The sequence below is a fragment of the Rhipicephalus microplus genome, chromosome X (genome assembly GCF_043290135.1).
Source record: "Rhipicephalus microplus isolate Deutch F79 chromosome X, USDA_Rmic, whole genome shotgun sequence".
Lineage (NCBI taxonomy): Eukaryota > Metazoa > Arthropoda > Arachnida > Ixodida > Ixodidae > Rhipicephalus > Rhipicephalus microplus.
In genome coordinates, this window is record NC_134710.1 from 125,429,933 (window position 1) to 125,449,579 (window position 19,647).

Sequence of the window (19,647 nt, forward strand, 5' to 3'; positions counted from 1 at the left end):
AGACCGCGTGCAGACGAACACGTGCAGAGCTTTCGCTATTTAGCACTAAAGATAACCCGGCTCTCACAGAACCCTGAAGAGCAAGTGTTCTTGCGCGTCAAATAACAGCAAGAAGCGTATAAGGACGTCTGTAAATAAAGGTTGCAGGATCAGTGCTCGCCTGCGGCAAGTATGTTTTCGTCCACTCTACTTCGTTGACATTTACATCGTTTTTTTTTTTACTACAAACTACACTCCCTATATATTTGACGTGTACGCGCTATTCGGGAATTTCGAACAACAGGGTTTTCTTCTTTAACACCTGCAATCTGCGGCGCCGATAAATGTATGAAGTTTCTCAATGCTCGAAAAAAAAAGCAGCATGATTCCTTGTTTCTGAACGAAGTTGCGATACGAAACAAAATTATTCAGAATCTTAAAAATATCGATCAACTTACTTCTTCACTCGTCTGTCAAACGTCTCAACACGCGGGAACTTCGCAACTTTTTTTGAAGCCACGTTTCGAAAGCGGCACCCAACGACGCGTATAGTAAGCTTAATTCGCGTAAACGTATCACAATACGCGTTAGATAGAAGAAAGACTTTCAACCAATCATCCGTTGCACCGTTCATGCGGTAAATTGCAGCAGCGGCAGCGCAACCGGATATGTGTCCGGAACGGAAGCTGCCGTGTTCCCCGACTTGACATGCAATACCGACTTTGCATCTGCACGCGTTTTTTATTTCAAGTTGTACGAGTGTTTCGATTGAAAGCCAATATGAAACGACTCAAAAGTGCGATGTTCTGTTGATAATTGGTTGGACCGGACTTTACGCCCCAGAACCAAGATATTACCGCATTCAAATAACGCGCCCATCACCGTGCGCACAGGACACACATGCTCGCCATGTCGTCGTGCCGCGCACAGACCATCATGGCACGATCCCCTGGCCGGACCCGGCTCGTATGCGCCACGCGCTCAGTACTTGGAGAGGAAGAAGTCAGCAGAACGACGCGGACAGCTTTCTTGGGTTGTTTCAAGTTCGGGGAAGACCCTCGCATCTAGCATACGGCTCCCGGGTCCATGGCCTTGGACCATCGAAGGCACGCTACCCTCGACCGCTACTGTTCTACCATGCAAACTGGGCCGCTAAAGAGGTGACACGTGAGCCAGTGTCAGTGGTTGTTTGTGTGTTTGTGTGTGTGTGTGTGGTGCAAGGAAGAGAGCCCAGCGGACTCCCAAGCACATCAGTCGCCAGCGAACATATTCGGAGCTGCGCGGACGTTCCCTTTTCTCTGTCAATAAATTAGTTCGTTTTGTTTTAATCAATCGACCTTGTTTCACCCTTCGGTGTTTCACGACTTGAGCCATCGAGTCGTAGGGACACACAGACATTTTTGGTGTTTGACTGACGCGCAGTTCTACGACCTCAGTCGCTTTGAGTAGTGGGCACAGGTTCGCTACCTTATAAGTACGTTTACTCTAAAACCCTGAGTGCATCAGCATCGCCATGATAACATAACGAGAGAAGCCGTATGGTGGAAGGGTCCGGAAATTTCGGCCGTCTGGTGTTCTATAACGTGCACCTGAATCTACGAACACAGGCCTCAAGCATTTTGTCTTCATGAAATTGCGGCTCAACGCCTGGGATTCAATACCGCGACCTTCGGGATATGATCAGTCAGCGGGTTTGCATGTTCTGTCATTCTAATACTGAACGCTATTTATTTAAATACCCCTTAACAAAGGAAAAGCGCTAAAATACTTTGAAACGTGTCAAACATTGCATCTTACAGGAACAATTAGAGCGCATTCTAAACATCTATAATAGAGAGCTTAACTTTACCGCGGCTGGGATGAGTTAGATAAAAATCTGATAGCCAGGGTACGATAAACGCAAACCCCTAATTTCGCGTCTTACTTTTCTGTCTGACCGAAGTGCTTGGCTCTTTTATACGCCAACACTCTCCGAGAGCACGGCGACAGTCGTTCATAGATGCCGCAGCAGCACCTCGCTTTATTGCGAATTCACGCCTCATCGTGTAATGCACACTTGCGCCATTCAATGCCGCAATAGGTTTGTTTCGACCTATCTCATTCTGCCTCCGACACTGAGCTTGTATTATAAATGTCAAGTTTACATTGAAGCCCAACTGCACATGCGGCCACGGACACAAGGCTTTGAACAAAGGGCGACGTTCCAACACACAAAATTTATCTCGTGAGGTAACTATATAACATGCAAGAAAGTATCGCTTCACTGCTTTATTTTAATGAACTTCTTAGTATGTAAACAAAAATAAACATTTTTTTTCGAAAACAATACAGATTTTTTTGAGGCAGTGTACGTTGCGCGCCCAAAAGTTGAAACATGGTCAGATGAGCCTTCACTCCGGCTCTAGGATATGCATGCAAACATTTATGCGCTATTATACTGAAGTCATACAAGCCGGCACGTTCCGTCCCAATCACTCAAAATAATTTGCTGCTTCCGAAGCAACGAATGCGCAAAGGCTAGCACATGCCAATACAATTAGGCCCATGCCTATAACGCTGCACAAAATAATAATAATAATAATAATAATAATAATAATAATAATAATAATAATAATAATAATAATAATAATAATAATAATAATAACTAGCGCAGATACATTAAGTCGCGCAAGGCTGGGTGAAAGCCGAGTTGGTGGGCACCTATAGCTGGCCCTGGCTCGGCTTTTCCCTCTTACGTCTCTTTCCCACATCTTGCTACACCGTATGCATGGCTATGCTTGCTCCCTATTTCTGATTCTGTCTCTCTACATATTTCTATGTGTTTATTTCTCAGTCTTTCTATTTTTTCTGACGTTCTTCCCTTTCCTTTTCATTCTCTTTCTAAGTCCCATCTCTCTCTCTCTAGTCGTTCTCTCAGCTAACTTATTTACTTAAACCGTAACAGCTCGGATGCAAAACTCCTCCAGCCAATGAAATAAAATTAAATGCCGCTAATATAATTAATTTAGCGCAACAAAGTCCCTCAAACTTGCATGTAATCTTCGTGAGTGAGGATTGATCGAGCTGCATGAATGACGCCGCAAACGTATACAATTCAAAGGCACCGCTTAAAGTCACAACAGCATATAATTTTTTCCCCAGCCATGCGTGTGACGGATGCTCTCCCAAATATGACTTGCAAGCTCAGATATGTCTCTTTCTGCCTAGGCAAATAACGTTTGTTTTAAACTTGAAGCAGTTCCATGAATATAAACGTTGATAATTAAGTATTACACCCGAAGCTAGTTAAAAGATTCAGAAAGCCTTACGTTCGTTGGTGAGCTTTGCCATTGGTCGGTTTCCCTAATCCATGCGATCTAACTAACAATTCTAGCGTACGCAGGTTTCCGTATAGGCCACCTCTGCGTCACCAGAAGCTTCCTTAATACAGTTCCCCCTCCACAAACTGAAAGCGGAAACGCGCGAGGCAGATCCAAGCGCGAGAGTTTAATTTTAAACCAGGTGACCTCCCCGCCCTGCCACGGGAGTGCCGAAAAACCAAGAAAACCGTCAAGAGGGTCGGTCAGGCGAGACGGGAAGCGCTAACTGAGCAGCTCATCATGATATCTCAAGAGCGGGATGTGCTTGAACAAGCAGAGGAAGTTAACCGATAGGCAGCACGATAACGCACAGCTACAGTAGTCAAGGACAAAGGACGATGCAGCCGACTGACCCAACGAAGAGGCCGACGTCATAAGTCAACGTTCCACGAATATGCAGCGCCTGCACTTCATATCCTGCCGGATATGCCTCACCTCTAAAGGGCGCGCGGAGCCTCCGGCCAAGCCGGCGCCTGGCAAACATTTAGTTCCTTTTCCGATTCTTGTATGCGAAGCCGAGTGCGCGGGACAGAAGACTTCGAATAACTGCAACTCGCAGAGCGTTTGGATATCCTATAGCGGAACGTTTGGTCGTGGTCACATAAAGAAGAATCACATGATTTCAGCAGAAACGCCCGTCCCATACAACGTCGTACCACCGCCGCAAAGTTTGAATGAAAGAAAAATGTTTTGTCTGGCGTTGCGTAAGTTATCGCTATTTTGCCACCATGTCAGTGATTGGCCCGTGTCACTTAGGGGTCAGTAAACAACACCATGCCGCTTCTTGGTTTTAACTATTCTGCCAGCATCGATACTGCCAGAACCAGAGCCGACAGCGACATGCCGCTCAAACCAATTACGTCATGCGACACGTTTCTGCTCAGGTCACATGACTCTACCGCCTCCAACAGCAACCGGAAGTTACGCTACTGCGCTCTTTGGGATACGGGAACACGCTAACTAGCAAAAGGTCTCATGAGATTGATGATAGATATGTGGTGTTTAACGTCTCAAAACCACCATATGATCATTAGAGACGCCGTAGAGGAGGGCTACGGAAATTGCGACCAGCTGGGGTTCCTTCACGTGCACAAAATCTGAGCAAACAGGCCTATGCAGCATTTTCACCTCCTTAAAGATGCAGCCACCGCAACCGAGATTCGATCCCGCGACCTGTGGGTCAGCAGCCGAGTACCTTAGCCACTAGCCTACCACGGTGTGGCAGCGTCTCATGAGATGCAAAGGTGTCATGCGAAGGTGTCCCACGAAACGACCCTATATACATATACGTCAATGATCAGGCTGCGATAATTACACAAGGCGAACAGAACTAACGAGAAGAACTTATAACCACGGATTTTAAGAGACTGAAAAGAGGTTTTGAGTGCAATACCCGTAAAACACCGAAGAACATTTTTTTGTCATATTTATATCTTTTTTGTCACATTTCTATCATTATAGCTGCATTGAGTAGGAAGGCGCACACGCTGACAGTGTACTGAGCGCAGCAGTGACAGGTAGAGGCGATAGCGTTTACATGTGAGCGGTAATAAATATTTCAATCTCTAAACCCTGCGCATGTTTTTGAGGTGTTTAATCATCGATCCTCAAACCCGGGAGCGTAAGAAGCCTACTGAAATGCTCCTCCACAAAACGAGGGACGCCACAGCTCGCCAAGTTCGTTTCATTTTGTAACACATATGGAATAAAGCTCATATGTCTGTTTAGGTACACTTTTAATTAAACTATTCGGTACGGGAATTAAACAAAGCAGTTTACAATATAGTTATCTTACTGCATGCAAACTGCATAACACCAAGGTTTCTCAGAAAATCGGCGCGGCATCGTTTTTATGATTTCCTGTGGCAATTTAGATATACGATTCTTAATCAAATCCTGAAAAGCATGCTAGATTTTATCAGTATAATGTGGCAAAACCGCAAATACTACAACAGACGGCGTCGTCCTAGACTTGATATGTCTTGAATACCGTGAGGTCGCTGCGATAGTACATAAGGAAGATCAGCCACATAATGGCTCTTGTCACCGGCTGCGCCCATGCAATGATGTAACAAGATCGCAGAGAATAAACATCAGACAGTGCTTTTCGGCTCACCATTTTCAACTTCTTTATTGTGCTCCCGTTCACCCTAATAAAAAAGCTAATAGCAAACGCTAAAAGCTAATAGCAAACGGCACACGCGAGTGCACTGAGCAGAGACCGTACACGTCAAGAGCCCAATATCCCGAAAAGTACACTGACATAAAAAGCCGTCCAAGAATCGGCGAAGAATTCAAAGAGCGGAAAAAATTCAAATGCTTCGAACGAATTACAGAATCGCATCAGGAGTCCGACAGGCTCCAAACACTGGAAACATATACATCGTCAAATCATAATGGGACTTGAAAGGCCACTGAAAATAGCTTTCTTTCTCGTTGTTTCGTTAGAGCTTAGGATACGATAGAGAGCGCGTAATGATGTCGCATGCACTGTTTCCACGTGATCACATTCTGATCGATGGTGTCACGACACAGCCATTTACTGGCCGCCATAACAGAGGGAGAGTGGGCAAAAAAACAAACAAAAAAAAACAATGCGATTGAAGTCTGAACTTTTTTGTGGATCCTGGGGGGGGGGGGGATTTCTCCTCTTCCCCGAGGTTTTTATGTCCAGGACCTATATGCAACAACAACAACAACAACAACAACAACAACAACAACAACAACAACAACAACAACAACAACAACAATAATAATAATAATAAACTCCCAGTCAGTAAAGATGATCCACAGATACATCTTACAGCAGTTCTGAACAACCTGACATTGGGGCTCAGTGTTCCTACAGTCACTTCTTTTTTTTTTCTTTTTTATCGGCTCTAGAAAGCTTGCCGATGAGCCTAATGTTATAACTGACCGATACGTGCACGCACTCTTCGGTCGATGCACTGCTGTCGAGTTTTGACAAACTCGGACGAATATGTACTTGAAGCTTCTGGAACGCTTTGCACAACTTGGGTGGGCACATTCAAATGGTCGTCTCCGACCGAGCTTGTTTATAGTTGTAGCTGGGAATTAAACTGGTCTTTTAGGACAGTCACCATATTTTGGAATCGGGGAGCAATAATAAAATCATTGACGTAAGTACATCCAGGATACACGTTGTCGGTTCCAGCTTTCGGGATCTCTACGGCCGCTATGCAGAAGATAAACACCTATTCAAAAAGCGTCAACGCAGGTGGTCAGTGGCCAGCGATGCTCAGCCAGACAGAAAAGACCTATTTACTACAGCTATAGTAAACTCAGCTTCTGTGTCCTCAAAACATTTCGGTTTCAACGGCGATGCGACAATATAAACGAAACAACGACGAACCGCAGTTCAAAAAAAAAAAACAAAAAACTACCAGTTACATTCTGGCGCTATTCCATTTTCGTGAACGTAGCTCGAGAAGCTCAGGCTGAACGCTTAGGTAATGCGTCATCAGTCGGCTGTGAACCGTGAATTACAAGGATACAGTGAAACGAAACCCTAATATTATACGACAGTCTTCACCGTTACGTAAGAGCAGCGATAAAGGCAATACGCTTTGAAACCTATATATATACCTGAAGGACGTCGGATACTCGTATTATAATACTGATTACGTGGAATTTCGGAACACTTTCCTAAATGAGTACTAATATTAGAAGACAGGCAGATTGGGCAAGTTGATACATTATCGTACCAAGTACATTATTGGTATCACTGACATCGGTACCAATAGCGTTGCGTTATTTCGTACGTAATGTAATTACAGGTTCTCACGTGCACAAACGGAATGCTTATGAAGCACACCACACGGGGAGATTCCGAATTCATTTCGAAATTTCCAACCTCCAGAGTTCCTCAAAGGGGTCCTGAACCAGCCTTCGCGTTTGGCGGAGGAACACACACACACAGCGGGAAACTGTCGCTGCTGTGAGAACTTGAGCGAAGTCATGCAGAGGTGCGAGTGCAAGGAGAGCTCAATATGCAGAAAGCCGACTTGCTGCTCTCTCAAGCGTCCCCCCTTCGGAGATGATGGCGGCTGCTGGATGACGTCATAAAGCAGATCGGTACTAATGGCCAATAGCTGACGCGAACCAAAAGCGGTGTACATTTGGGTCACGCATATGCACTTTTTGCCACGGAGTGTCGGCACGTGCAGGCGCTGCGTTCTATACAGTATACGCTAAAATTACACAGTTCTGCATTTTCGATGGAAGCGAGAATGCTGTAGGCCCGTGTACTCAGATTTGGGTGCTCGTTAAAGAACCCCAGGTGGTCGAAATTTCCGGAGTCCTCCACTACGGCGTCTTTCATAATCATATGGTGGTTTTGGGACGTTTGAACCCCGCATATCAATATATCAAAATTACACAGTTGCTATGCAACTGCTCGAGATTTACACGGGGTGTGAGTGACCAATCACGTTTCATTATGCGCGCTGATTTAGCTTTTTCCCACTTTGTAATACCCCTCTGTGTAGATTTCAGCACGACAGAAGCACTGAAAGCGTGCGACGAATCTCAAACGCCACTCGGTTAACGCCGCGATTCGTTACCTTATATACATGTGATTCCTTCTGAGAGTGGTGTGATGAAAGATGGTCGTCCGCACGTTGTGTGTTAGCCAGGTATGTTCACGGAGAAAGCGGGTGTATGGGGCGATATATAGAATAAATTTGAAGAGCCTTCGTGAAAAGGAGGCCGCTGTTTTTTTTTAATTACAGGGAAATCCTTCGGCACCGATTTACCAGCAAGGTCTTCTGTGAACTGAGACATTTTTTTTTTCTTTAGAGTGTAGGTCCTCAGAATGGCCCAGCCGTCGGCACTTATACTCGTCATCGTGCCGGATAAAAGTAGAGCGGGATTAATTCTAAGCTGCTCTCCACATGTTCTCTCATGCGTGCGCAGTGTTTCCCCGCTATCAGAGCAGAGTTAGAATGCCTCGATACCAGCGCTGCCGTGCGTGACGTGCTTGTTCACCTTGCACGCGGATCGTGGTGCAGCCCTTTTGCAAAACGAAATCGTACGCTACGCTCATTGCTCCTCCTAATGTTTTTTTCTTCAATTTCGTCATTTAGTGTATTCTTTTTTTTTTGTAAACGACGCTCTTAGACGCCTTATCAAGCGCGAAAATAAACCATTGTTGGCGGCATTGACACGAGTGTATTGACCATAAAACAATAATCACTAAGCGCAATACGACGAAAAGAAAAGGAGAAAAAAGAAGCAATTTGAGGACTGATATAGCACCCACATTGCTCATTTTCCCTGTTTTTCTCGTCGTTTTGAGCTATGTGACCTTGCATGGTTTCACGGTATCAAAACACGGTATATCAACCTACTGGCCCAACAGCGAGTACTTCTGCGCCAACCCGAGTGATGGAAAAATGACGCGATGACGTACGTCGCCACATGACGCCACAGATCGCCGAAACTCGTGGCACCATTATAACGTCGCATCACTTGACGGTCACGTGATGACGTCGTCGCGTATATATATCTTCGCTTGATCAAGAGTGGACCAATCACGGAGGCAACGCAACACACAGTGATGTGCGCTTGCAATGCCTCCGATCCTGGAGGTTGTGCAATGCCACGTGAAGGGAAGAAAGCTTCCCAGCTGAAGGGGCCGGGGTAGGATAATTACAGACTGAAAAGGAAAAGATGGCTTGAACCTTCCAGTCGTCTTAGGCGAATGCTTTAAAAAGACCCTGTGTTTTTCTCCCCTCACTCAAGGGAGGAATGTTCTTAAAAAGGTTCTGCTGCCATGGTATGACTTCGAAGCGCGAATGCAAATTTCAAAAAAAGGTGCGATTTTCGCTGTGTTAGTGTATAACTTCTGGGGCGTTTTACCAGCCAAAACCACGATATAATTACGAGGTACGACGCAGTCGAAAGCTTTTATAACGTGCACTAACATCGCACGCGGTGCACGGGTCTCTGACATTTCGCCTCTATCGAAATGCGACTGCTCCGGCAGGGATCGCGCCCGCGTCTTTCGGCTCAACAGCGTGAGCGTCGGCAGGATTTTGTCTTGGGGAGTGCAATACCGTGTTGCATCGCAGTTGGGGGAGGAGGGAAAGCGTTGGTATAGCTTGTGTGTACTTTTGGTGTACGTTATAGTGTGGCTTCAGGGAGGCAAGTGCCCCTTTTTCACCCCCCCCCCCTTCTGCAGACGCCCATGGTCAGCAGCCCTTCACCGTAAGCACAAGTTCACAGCGGCGGCAATATCGATGTGTTAACTATATAGGCAGGTAAGGTCTCGCGCTGCTATACGCTCGTGAGCACGGATTCCATTCCTGCCCACAGCGGCCCTATTTCGATGGGGCCGAAATGCAAGAGCACCCTTGTAGTTCGACATACAGGTGCACACTAAACACAAACACACATACACACGCACACACAAACAAACAAACAAACACATACACACAAACACACACACAAACACACATACACAAGACAAATTAATCCCCATTCATTCACAATGGCTTACGTCGTTGCCAGATCGTGGTTGTGGCAAGTACAGAGACAACGGGCGCTGACTACCAAGTGAAACTTACTAACAAAAAAAGAAAGTGTGAACAAGAGTAACAAAAATGTAAAAGCGCGCACATACACAAATGAAAAAAAAATGCTTAGTAACATTCCGATTTCCCCCCCTTTTTTTAAGTTTAATCTTTTTACAAGGTCAGCGAAAGTTCACCAAATGAAAGACGTGTTTTCGCAGTAAATTTTCTGTAAACATTCAGTGTGTCTGTACCAGACCCCCTATCCCTCCCCACCTCCTCCTCGCTTCATCTTGTAAAGCCGTCCACACGTGCGTTTATATCGCTTTCTTTTTCCATCCGCCCGAGTAAGAAACATAATTTTTCATCGATTGATATGTGGGGTTTAACGTCCCAAAACCACCATATGATTATGAGAGACGCCGTAGTGGCGGGCTTCGGAAATTTTGACCACCTGGAACATAATTTTTTCAAGACAGCGCATGTACCGCGCTTCGTTCACCTTGCTGTAGCTTTTTTTTTTAATTAAATTCAGGCTCTCTTGTGTAGACCAGAATTTTCATGGCTTGTAGAAAGCAGCCATTGCCGACCGTGTATTATACGGCTCAGACCAAAAGTGCGAGCACGACAGTGTCCGTCGTCATTACGGCCACGCATGCCGCTAAGTCGCCATCAGCTATGACCAACACAAATCCTCACGTGCAATTCTGACCTCGCTGACAGGTCAGGATTTATGCGCGGTCGCTCTAAACGACGGCTGCGAGGGTAAAAACAATTAGGTCACAGGGACTGCGGCTCAATTCTGACGAGTATACTGTGCAGCGTGCGAACCCTACCCGCACACATGCGATAAGGATGGGCCGGAATACCATCGTATCCGTTAATTTTACAGTCGTGATCACGCTTAGCGTAAAAGCGGGAGCACGTGGCGCACTTCCCAACACATACACTGCAGGCGCTGCGCGTGCGTAACCGGCGAGACTGCCTCTCCATCGCGCACACCGAGTTACCTGAACGCATCTTCGGCGAACGCGCGCACCTTTTGACGCGGAAACCATGCGCACGTCGCCTACAGACCGCACATATGCCCAGCTTCACGCTGGTGCAGGTAGGCGTAGCCGATAGCATTATGCATGCGCTACTACACGCTCCCGCGTTTACGTTAGGCTTCCAAACGACATGGAATTCAATGGCAGCCGTCTGCCCGCTACAAGAGATCAAAATCGCAAATCGAATTTGTACAAACTTGCTCGAGCTTCGGCGCTTCAAAATTTGGAGTTCTAAAGTGTGCGACCTCGCTGCAAGGCATGTCGAAGTGAAGGTCCCCGTTAACTTCGACGAGCGCTAAAATCCAAGCATAAACGAGCATGCACACCCTTTTCGGCCGGTTCGAGATGTGGTGGGGGTTCGAATCCCCCCCGACCTTGAGCTCAGCAGCGCAACGTCATCCACGTCTTCCAAGCCACAACGACAAACGCGCTGCCGGCCGCGAGTGCATGTTGCTCTGTCGGCGAATGAATGGATTCGGAACAGACACGTTCTCGCTCGTTCATTATTTCTTTCTTTCCCATTGTCTAGCCGTCTCAGCGAGTGACATGTTAGGCAACCCGACCATCCAGACCTCTCGAATGTCGAATTAACATTTAAGACACCACTATGCACGACCCTGTCAATGATTTCATAGCTACCTAAAATTTCTCATCTACCCCCCCCCCCCCCGACAACATAACGCAGCAAGAAGTTTTATTTATTTATTTATTTCCTTATAAAGTCGACAGGAATTAAACCTGTTCATTATTAATCAACATGGCAGTTGCAACAGCCAGTATAACTCTCATGCTGAGTGATAGCTAACTTCGAGTTACCTATATGGGAAGGCAGGCTACGTTAGAGCCGGCTATCCCAATATCACGGTAGTCAGATACAAGTTACACACAAAGCTATGGAAAAAATTAATAGAAGAAAAAATCAGAAGCGCTAACCTGGTTATTATTTTGTGCTGCCATTCTAGAAACAAAAGAGCGTGCCGGCCGCACGCAATCAGTCGAGGCTCGCGCTTACGTCAGCCGTTCCTCAATCCTGCATCAATTATCTGTGCTTATCTTATAGTTATATTTCGAGCAAGTATCTCCACCATACTGTCGCCGTTTTAGCCTTGCAAACCACTGCACGCGCGCCATCTCTCAAGGAACTTTGGAACCAAGCTTTTTTTAATTTAAAGGAGCACTGACATCAAATTTACTCATGTCTAGATTTTTGCGTCAACGAGTAGCTATCGACCCCCTAGAAGCGATTCGCGACCTAAAACGCATCTGAGTGACGAATGAGTATCTGTAATATTGAATAATATATTCGATATCGAACTGGTTTCAAAATGGGTGGAAAGCCCGCCAAATTGTAGTGCTGGTAGCACTACATCGCGGCCACGTCGAGGCCGCTGCACAGCTGATGCCGCTTCACAAAAAATGGTGACGTCACACTGGCGTTTTGTCTGCTAGGAGCGCACGTAGTCAGTCCAGCTGTGTCTCTGAAGGCGTAGACATGCCTCTGTCACCAACATCGTCGCCCTCGCCGACGTCGCGGTCAACATCGACAAGTGATGATGACAGCGACCTGGAATTGGGTATCGCCGCGATGATCCTTTCCTGACAAGCTCCGCGTTAAATGCAACGTATTTATCAGTCTCGGCCGTACTGTCGGAGCTCAGGAACACCAATTACGCACCTCATGTCGCAGACGTTTGGCGAGTGAATTGCTGCTTTCAGCTGCAGCAAGGGCACACGGTAAAAATAGCCTCGGCCTCGAGAAGAGGCCTCGTACTGCCAGTGAAACCCAACTGGTTCGCCAACACAGGATTTACCCTGTAGCAGCTCGTCGCAAAGTGAAGGGAGCAAATGCGGCTGTTCTTCACAGGTGTCCAGTCCCTCTATCCAACGGCGCGTACGAAGTCAACCCACTGGCTGCGTTGAGGTTCGTGGCTTGGAAAGGCATGAAACGCCACGCACTTCCTGCTTTTTCGCGCCTCGACGTGCAAGTGCTTACTAAGCAGCGGTTCCCCGGCATTCTGGCACTTTTTGTCGCTCTGAATGATCGTATACTCACGCGCAGTGGAGCACAACGCAAATCAGTCGATGCGACACGATGAACCACACGCACGCTTAAACACAGCAAGGAGAGCCACTAATGAGAGTATGGCTGGGAGTTGGTTCCAAACACACTCAGAGATCGTCGACGTCATCGTTACTAGTGTATCGTCACTCAGGATGGTATTTGTGGAATGTATCAAACCGAACATGTAGCACTAGTGTCGATGTCACAGGGCAGTGTATTTTTCGTTTTTTCTCCTTAGCTTTTCTACGCTGTTTGACGTCGAAATAAAATAACTTTTACGCGATGGACGCCATTCAAATTTGGCCAAGAAGACCTTTGCATACCAAGTGATCGAATGATGGACACATCTCAATCTTGAAATTTGATGTCAGTGCTCCTTTACCGACAATGTCTGCGAGTTTTACGTCCCAAAGCCATGATTTAGAAGAGGTTCCGTAGTCGAGGTGCAGGAAATTTCGACCATCTGGTGTTCTTCAAAGTGCAATGACATTGCACAGTATACACGAGCCCCAACCATTTTGCCTTCATCGGCGAGATAGAACCCGCCAACTTCGGGTAAGCAGCCGAGCAGCTTAGCAACTGTTCCAGCGAGGTGGACAGCGTTCCTAATTTAGTCCACCCTAAAGTGTAACGACGTGGAAAAAAAGAAGATAATCGACTTTTAATCTACAGAGATTCGGGAGACCTTTGGACACCTTTTTACACTATTTAGGGGCGAAGCTCCTCAAGGCGTGGGTCTGTCCATCCTCCGTCGTTGCCGTACGTAGCCACCGGGATGCGAGATGGCGGTACTTGGTGTGTTCACTAGATTGAAGCACGGACGGACGCACAGATAGACAAACTAGCATACGAACGGCCGGATAGACGGACACGCAGAGCGGGTATTTGCCACAAGGGATGCGAGATGGCGGCACTTGGAGTGTTCACTAGATGGACGGACGGACAGACAGACTAGAAGACGGACGGACAAATGGTCGAACGCGCGGACGCACGGATGGACGCAATAATGGACGCACGAACGGACGGAAGCAAGAACAAACGGACGGACGGAAGCACGGACGGGCTGACGGACGCTTCGCCCCACTCATGATCATTCACTCCGTGGACATGCTGTGATTTTTTTTTTCGAGATTACAAACACGTTAGGCGTGCTAGTGCGGACGCCAGAGCGAGGTCGGTACAACATGAACACCCCTTCTTTCGTGCCCTTGTTTGCACGTGTGCCGTATTTGATGATGAATAACTACCAACTAACTCAGCTTTCAAGCATTTTCTTTTTTGACCTTCTCTCAACGTCGTATTTGCGTATATCCACCGACAATGGCAACATCACAATCACATGGAGGGCAGAAGTCAGATATCGAGAACCGAAGGGACGAGTATAGTATGGACTTATATACAAGTCCCAGCTTTACTCTCAGTGTTCAGGGTTATTCCAGTACGCCCCAAGAGGTCATCTGCAAGGTACCTCCTTCCTTATTGTGTAACCTCTGGCATGCTGACCTCAAAAACCACAAAAAAATACAAAGAAGAACAGAAAATATGAGAGTTGCGCGGCCGTGCGTCAACTCTGCTCTGTAACCGCTGATTCACACACACACACACACACACACACACACACACACACACACACACACACACACACACACACACACACACACACACACACACACACACACACACACACACACACACACACACACACACACACACACACACACACACACACACACACACACACACACACACACACACACACATATATATATATATATATATATATATGCCATTTCTTCGCTCACTCGCGTATGGCTGATTGGCGTTTGTTTCCGCCACCTGCGAAAACACGTCCTGCCCACCTGCTAGTCTCTATCGAGGGCGAAATACGGAAGCGAGCGACAGACGCGGGCTGACGACGCCAATGCATCAAAAGGAGAGAGTGCATGAATCGACAGAGCTTGGCTTTCGGCCACGCATCAGCCGCAATTTAGTTCTCATAGGCAACGCATTCAGCTGAACCGATCGTTTACTAAAAGTGCGTTGACCCGTTTCAAGTGAATATATGTTTTTTGAAACTCATAGAGCCAGAATTCGGTCGTGGCGTCCAACGTGAAAAAACCCACGATTGCGAAGAAATACGGCCCTGCGCTGGTCACATGCGTATTTGTAATAATTGATGCCCTCCCGATCGTGGTCCTTTCGGCGAACGGCCATTTCTGATGCACCAATACGATCTTTTACCGAGGTTTAGGGGCAGCGGCAGGATTTTTTTTTACTGGCATGGTGTGGGGAGGGGGCACCGACGGCCTCCAGGGGGGCAGGGAGACTGGGAACATATGGGGGTGGGGTTTGACTATGCTTGCTCTTGGGAGGCAAAGAGTGTGGGGAGGGGGGCAGGTAGGAATTAGGAAAGGGGCAGTTCTCTTCCCCCCCCCCCCCCTATACCACCCACTGGCGCCGACCCTGTCGAGGTCACTGCTCCTTTCACGTTGCTACATTTCATTTCTGCCTGTATATGAACGCGTGACCGTCGTTGTTGCCCGTAGCAACCAAAGCGTGGCGCTGATACGATGGCCAATGAATGTCCAATCCACCTTTTACTATTTACTATGCTGTCCTCTGTAATATTTTTACGGCGACGGAGTTCTACGCCATGATCTGAGACAACCGTGCTCAACAGAACGTAAGCCTCCGAGATCGGAATGCTTGTGGAGGCCTTTCTACAGTGATTCGCGATTTTTCCGCTAAGGAAGGGGCGTACGCATGCGAAGTGGCCGTCACAGCATGAAGGAAGGATGAAGTCTGGAGGGAGCATTGTGCAATGCGATAGAAAGAAAAGACGAACGTTTCTCATCTGCTGCAGCAATAACCCAGACGGCGTCGCTGGGGAGGTGGCGGTGTAGGAATTAGCTGTTAGACGAATGCAGCTAGTAGTTAAGGCTGATAAGGTATGCGGATCAGAGAACGGAAGGAGGGGGGGGGGTCCACGGTTTCACTCTATTGTGGATAAAATACGTAAAAGAGCAGACCCACGTGCCCCCCCCCCCCCCCCCCTTTAGGAAACGCCTCTGACACGGCGTCACTGCCGGACGGTCCAAAAAAGAGCTTCGACCATTGCACAATAAGTGGGCATATGCCGAATACAATTGATCGGTCATCACGTGGTGACCACGAGCAATGCCATTTTGGAAATTCCGCTCAATTTAGTGCGTCACATGTCTGTCTGCTCTTGGGTTTTGGAGTTTTCATTGCGTATGCCTGGCACATAGCCAGCGCAGTGTGAGAACAGTCTGCCCGTTCAGGACTCATCGATTCGCTTGCGTTGCGCGAGGTTGTGCGACTTCCAAGGGTAACTGCAAGGACGACGTTGCGACGAATTCCATGATTCACAATGCAAGCCCAATAAAAGAAAAAAAGTCCTAAAAAAAAGCATGAGCAGTGGGTATCTTAGAAGACTGCAAGAACGCTTGACTAATGCTCTCGCGCAATACTTGGAATATATTATTCCAACAGTTGCGAGACTTGCACCCGAAACTTCACCAAGAAGCAAGGCGTTACTTCGAGAGAGATATATATGAGGTAGCGGGCTCGCTACCCAGCAGCAGCGGCTGTAGTCAGACGACCTACACTGAGTTTTCAACGTTCGTGATGATAGTTTAAAAACGGAGGTGGGGATCATTGGCTGAGGTGATGAAAAGACGCAACTTCAACAAGCTGCAGAGGAAGCATGGCTTTGCGTCTGAATGGGGAAGGTAGCACAGCATGAAAAGTTGGAAAGCGCTAGCGGCTAGTAGGAATGAGGGGATAGCAGCGTTTTTGGTCTGGGACGTGGCAAGGGCAAGATGGCCCTTCACATGCAAAAGTGAATCGCGTCTGCACCCCCCCCCCCTTTCCTTTCTACCTCCTTTGCACCTTTTAAATTATATTCGTCGTGTGCTGGGAAACAAGGCGAGAATTGGTCCGCTATCCCCAGCCGTTCACAGTCATCAACGGGACAGCTATATCCCTGTATACAGGACTGGCGGATTCCACGGCGGTCTAACGGCTAAGGTACTCGCCTGCTGACCCGCAGGTCGCGGGTTCGAATCCCGGCCGCGGCAGCTTCATTTTCGATGGAGGCGAAAATGCTGTAGGCCCATGTGCTCAGATTTGGGCGCACGTTAAATAACCTCAGGTGGTCGAAATTTCCGGAGCCCTCCACCACCACGTTTCTCATAATCATATGGTGGTTTTAAAATGTTAAACCCCACATATCAATCAAGAAAATATTGACGGCATAACTTGCAGAGTTGTAAATCATCAAAACAAGTATCCATCCTATACTGTCGCATATAACATTCGTCATATACTCTAACCTCCCAGCCGTTACACCCATAGTCGGCAGTTTTAAATAGCGTACGCTGAGATGGCGCTCGTTGCGATCGCCCTGTATTCCCTTTAGCGGGGCCCGCAAGAAGATAGCGTGCGGCGCATGCGCAGTAGGGACAAACGCTAACGCAAAGTTTTTTCGTACGCTATGCAAAAGCTGCCTACCTCATGCGCACGAGGCTTGGCGGCTGTACTCGTTAATGGAGCCTCTGGGCCTTCCAACAGCATTGACATTGGGGCGTCGCTGTTGCTGAGTTTTCATAAAAAAAGCAACCGCTGTTCTGGTCTGAAGCCGGAGAACATAAATTATTTCCTTGTCACAGCGGGATGAAAAACGAAGCGCTCTCCGGGGATGATTCATTGCGAGCCTCCGATACGGCACGCGGGCGTCAGTTGCAAAAAGCAAGGCAGGTATATAGACGATTGCGCTGACACATACGTAAGCGTTCCCGTGTAACCGTGAACTCTTATCAGTTATATATACATACTTAAAAAACGTGGCTGAGAGGAATGCGAAGTTTAAAGTAGAATTAAATAGATCTAGTAAAAGCAGCTTAAGCCTGAGCCATGTGCGGGCAAAGAACCTGCTTTTCCTTTTTTGTTCACCGTTAGGACCTAAAACAACGGGAATGTATCCGCCTAATAAACAAAAATTTCACGGGCCCCAAATAAGAAAAAAAAAAAAACCTGAGCAGATATGCAAAGCAGCAAGTTTTCTTGACGGCATTTCCTGTAGATGCAATATTTTGAAACTTCAATTTAGCTACAGAGAAACAAAAACCAAAAATTACCTTGAGACATGCGCTTGATCTTTCTAGATCAAACCGCCCTGAATTGCGCGCTCTATCTGTCTGCGTGCGTGCGATAAATATATACTAACACGTGTTCCAGGGTTTTGCTATGTGCTCATGACTCCCTTCAGTATACCTAGCGTGTCCACTCCAAACACAGCCTAGCTTTGCAACGAATAGCTGTCATTTATATAATCGGGACATAGTTAAACCGAACACCAAGCACTGCCTTTCGTGGCACGAAGCAGTGTCAGCCTCTTCAAATAATCAATCCATCCTCGCTTACCCCCGGCACTTTGTAAACTGTCACGTGACTTCCGAGAACCTCTCGCAAGCGACTGCAGGAAGTCGTATAACCAGTGCCGACGAAACAGTCACCGATTCCCCCCCCCCCCCCCCTTTTTTTTGCTTCTTTTCTTTAGATGTTCAAAGTTTTAAAAAACCAGGATACGTATACCTCACCGGTTATTATATATATATATATATATATATATATATATATATATATATATAACAATTGGAAAGGCAATAGACGCGGGAGGGGAAGCTCATCTATCATGTTTCAACTTTTTCACGTGCCCGATTTTTTTTCTCTTCAAACCAGTACGCTTTGACATTCAGGAAATAGAGTGAATATATCTTAAACTTCACGAAATCCAACGGTGAACTTCCCGAGTGCGAGCGCCTTGTTGTGGTCCTTTTCTTCTTGCCGGTCCCTCAGTGTACGTACCGTAAAATGTATCAATTACTATCGGATCATTTCGAGCACGCTTGGCAAGTTTCACGCTTGCAAACTTCACCAACAATAAGCCGTAAGGCGGTAAGAGCACAACGGCAGAGGCCTCTAACGCGCTTTTGCCATTAGCGCCGATTCTAAAAAGATTTCAGCAGCTCACCTCGTACTCGCTGTTCCCGCGGTGCACTTTCATTCTGCCGCGGCTCACGTTGTACCAATGAATGGGATCCGATGCGGCGACGGAAATGTGACTTTCCACATAGCGTGCGCTGCCTAGCGCTAGCGGGAGAAATTTTCAGTACATGTGTGGTGCGAACACACCCTCGCTGGGGCTAGACACCACACGAAAATAGCCGAATCGCGAAAGCGTGCATGGGCAAGCTTTCGCAGCGGGACGATCTAACGCCGGCGCTTCGCGTACCTCATCACAGAGCGCTAGGCTTGCAGTTCCGGAAAATTTCTCAGCATTCCTCCCAGATGGCGCCACCACCTTGTAGCGGTGGCTGCTGCGAAACGAGGACGAACGCTTTCATAAAAAGCCGCGTCCCCGTCATGTTACAACGGCCTAAAAATACTATTCGAAAACATCTTAAATGCTTTTATTTGAACGCACAATAAGAGCATACATAAAAAATTAAGACCCTCGTCCGGACCCAGGGCTCAGCGTCAGAGCGCATTCCCTCCTCTAGCCTCCTTCGCTTCGAGTACTGCGGTGGAAGAAATTTATAATTAGGAGAAAAGAGAGCCCCGCTGCTGTCTGCATCTAAGTG

At 47.2% G+C, this 19,647-nt stretch overlaps 1 protein-coding gene across 2 annotated transcripts in view; it reads right to left on the reverse strand.

Annotated features, from left to right (window-relative positions):
• LOC119176820 (oxidative stress-induced growth inhibitor 2) overlaps nt 1-19,308 on the reverse strand; it is a 136,162-nt gene extending 116,854 nt beyond the window's left edge. For both annotated transcript variants that reach the window (XM_075877597.1, XM_075877600.1), the window contains exon 1: nt 19,038-19,308. In XM_075877597.1, coding sequence (XP_075733712.1) covers nt 19,038-19,070 — 33 coding nt within the window. In that variant the 5' untranslated portion in view covers nt 19,071-19,308. The remainder of the gene's footprint in view (nt 1-19,037) is intronic.
• Nucleotides 19,309-19,647: the final 339 nt, after the last annotated feature.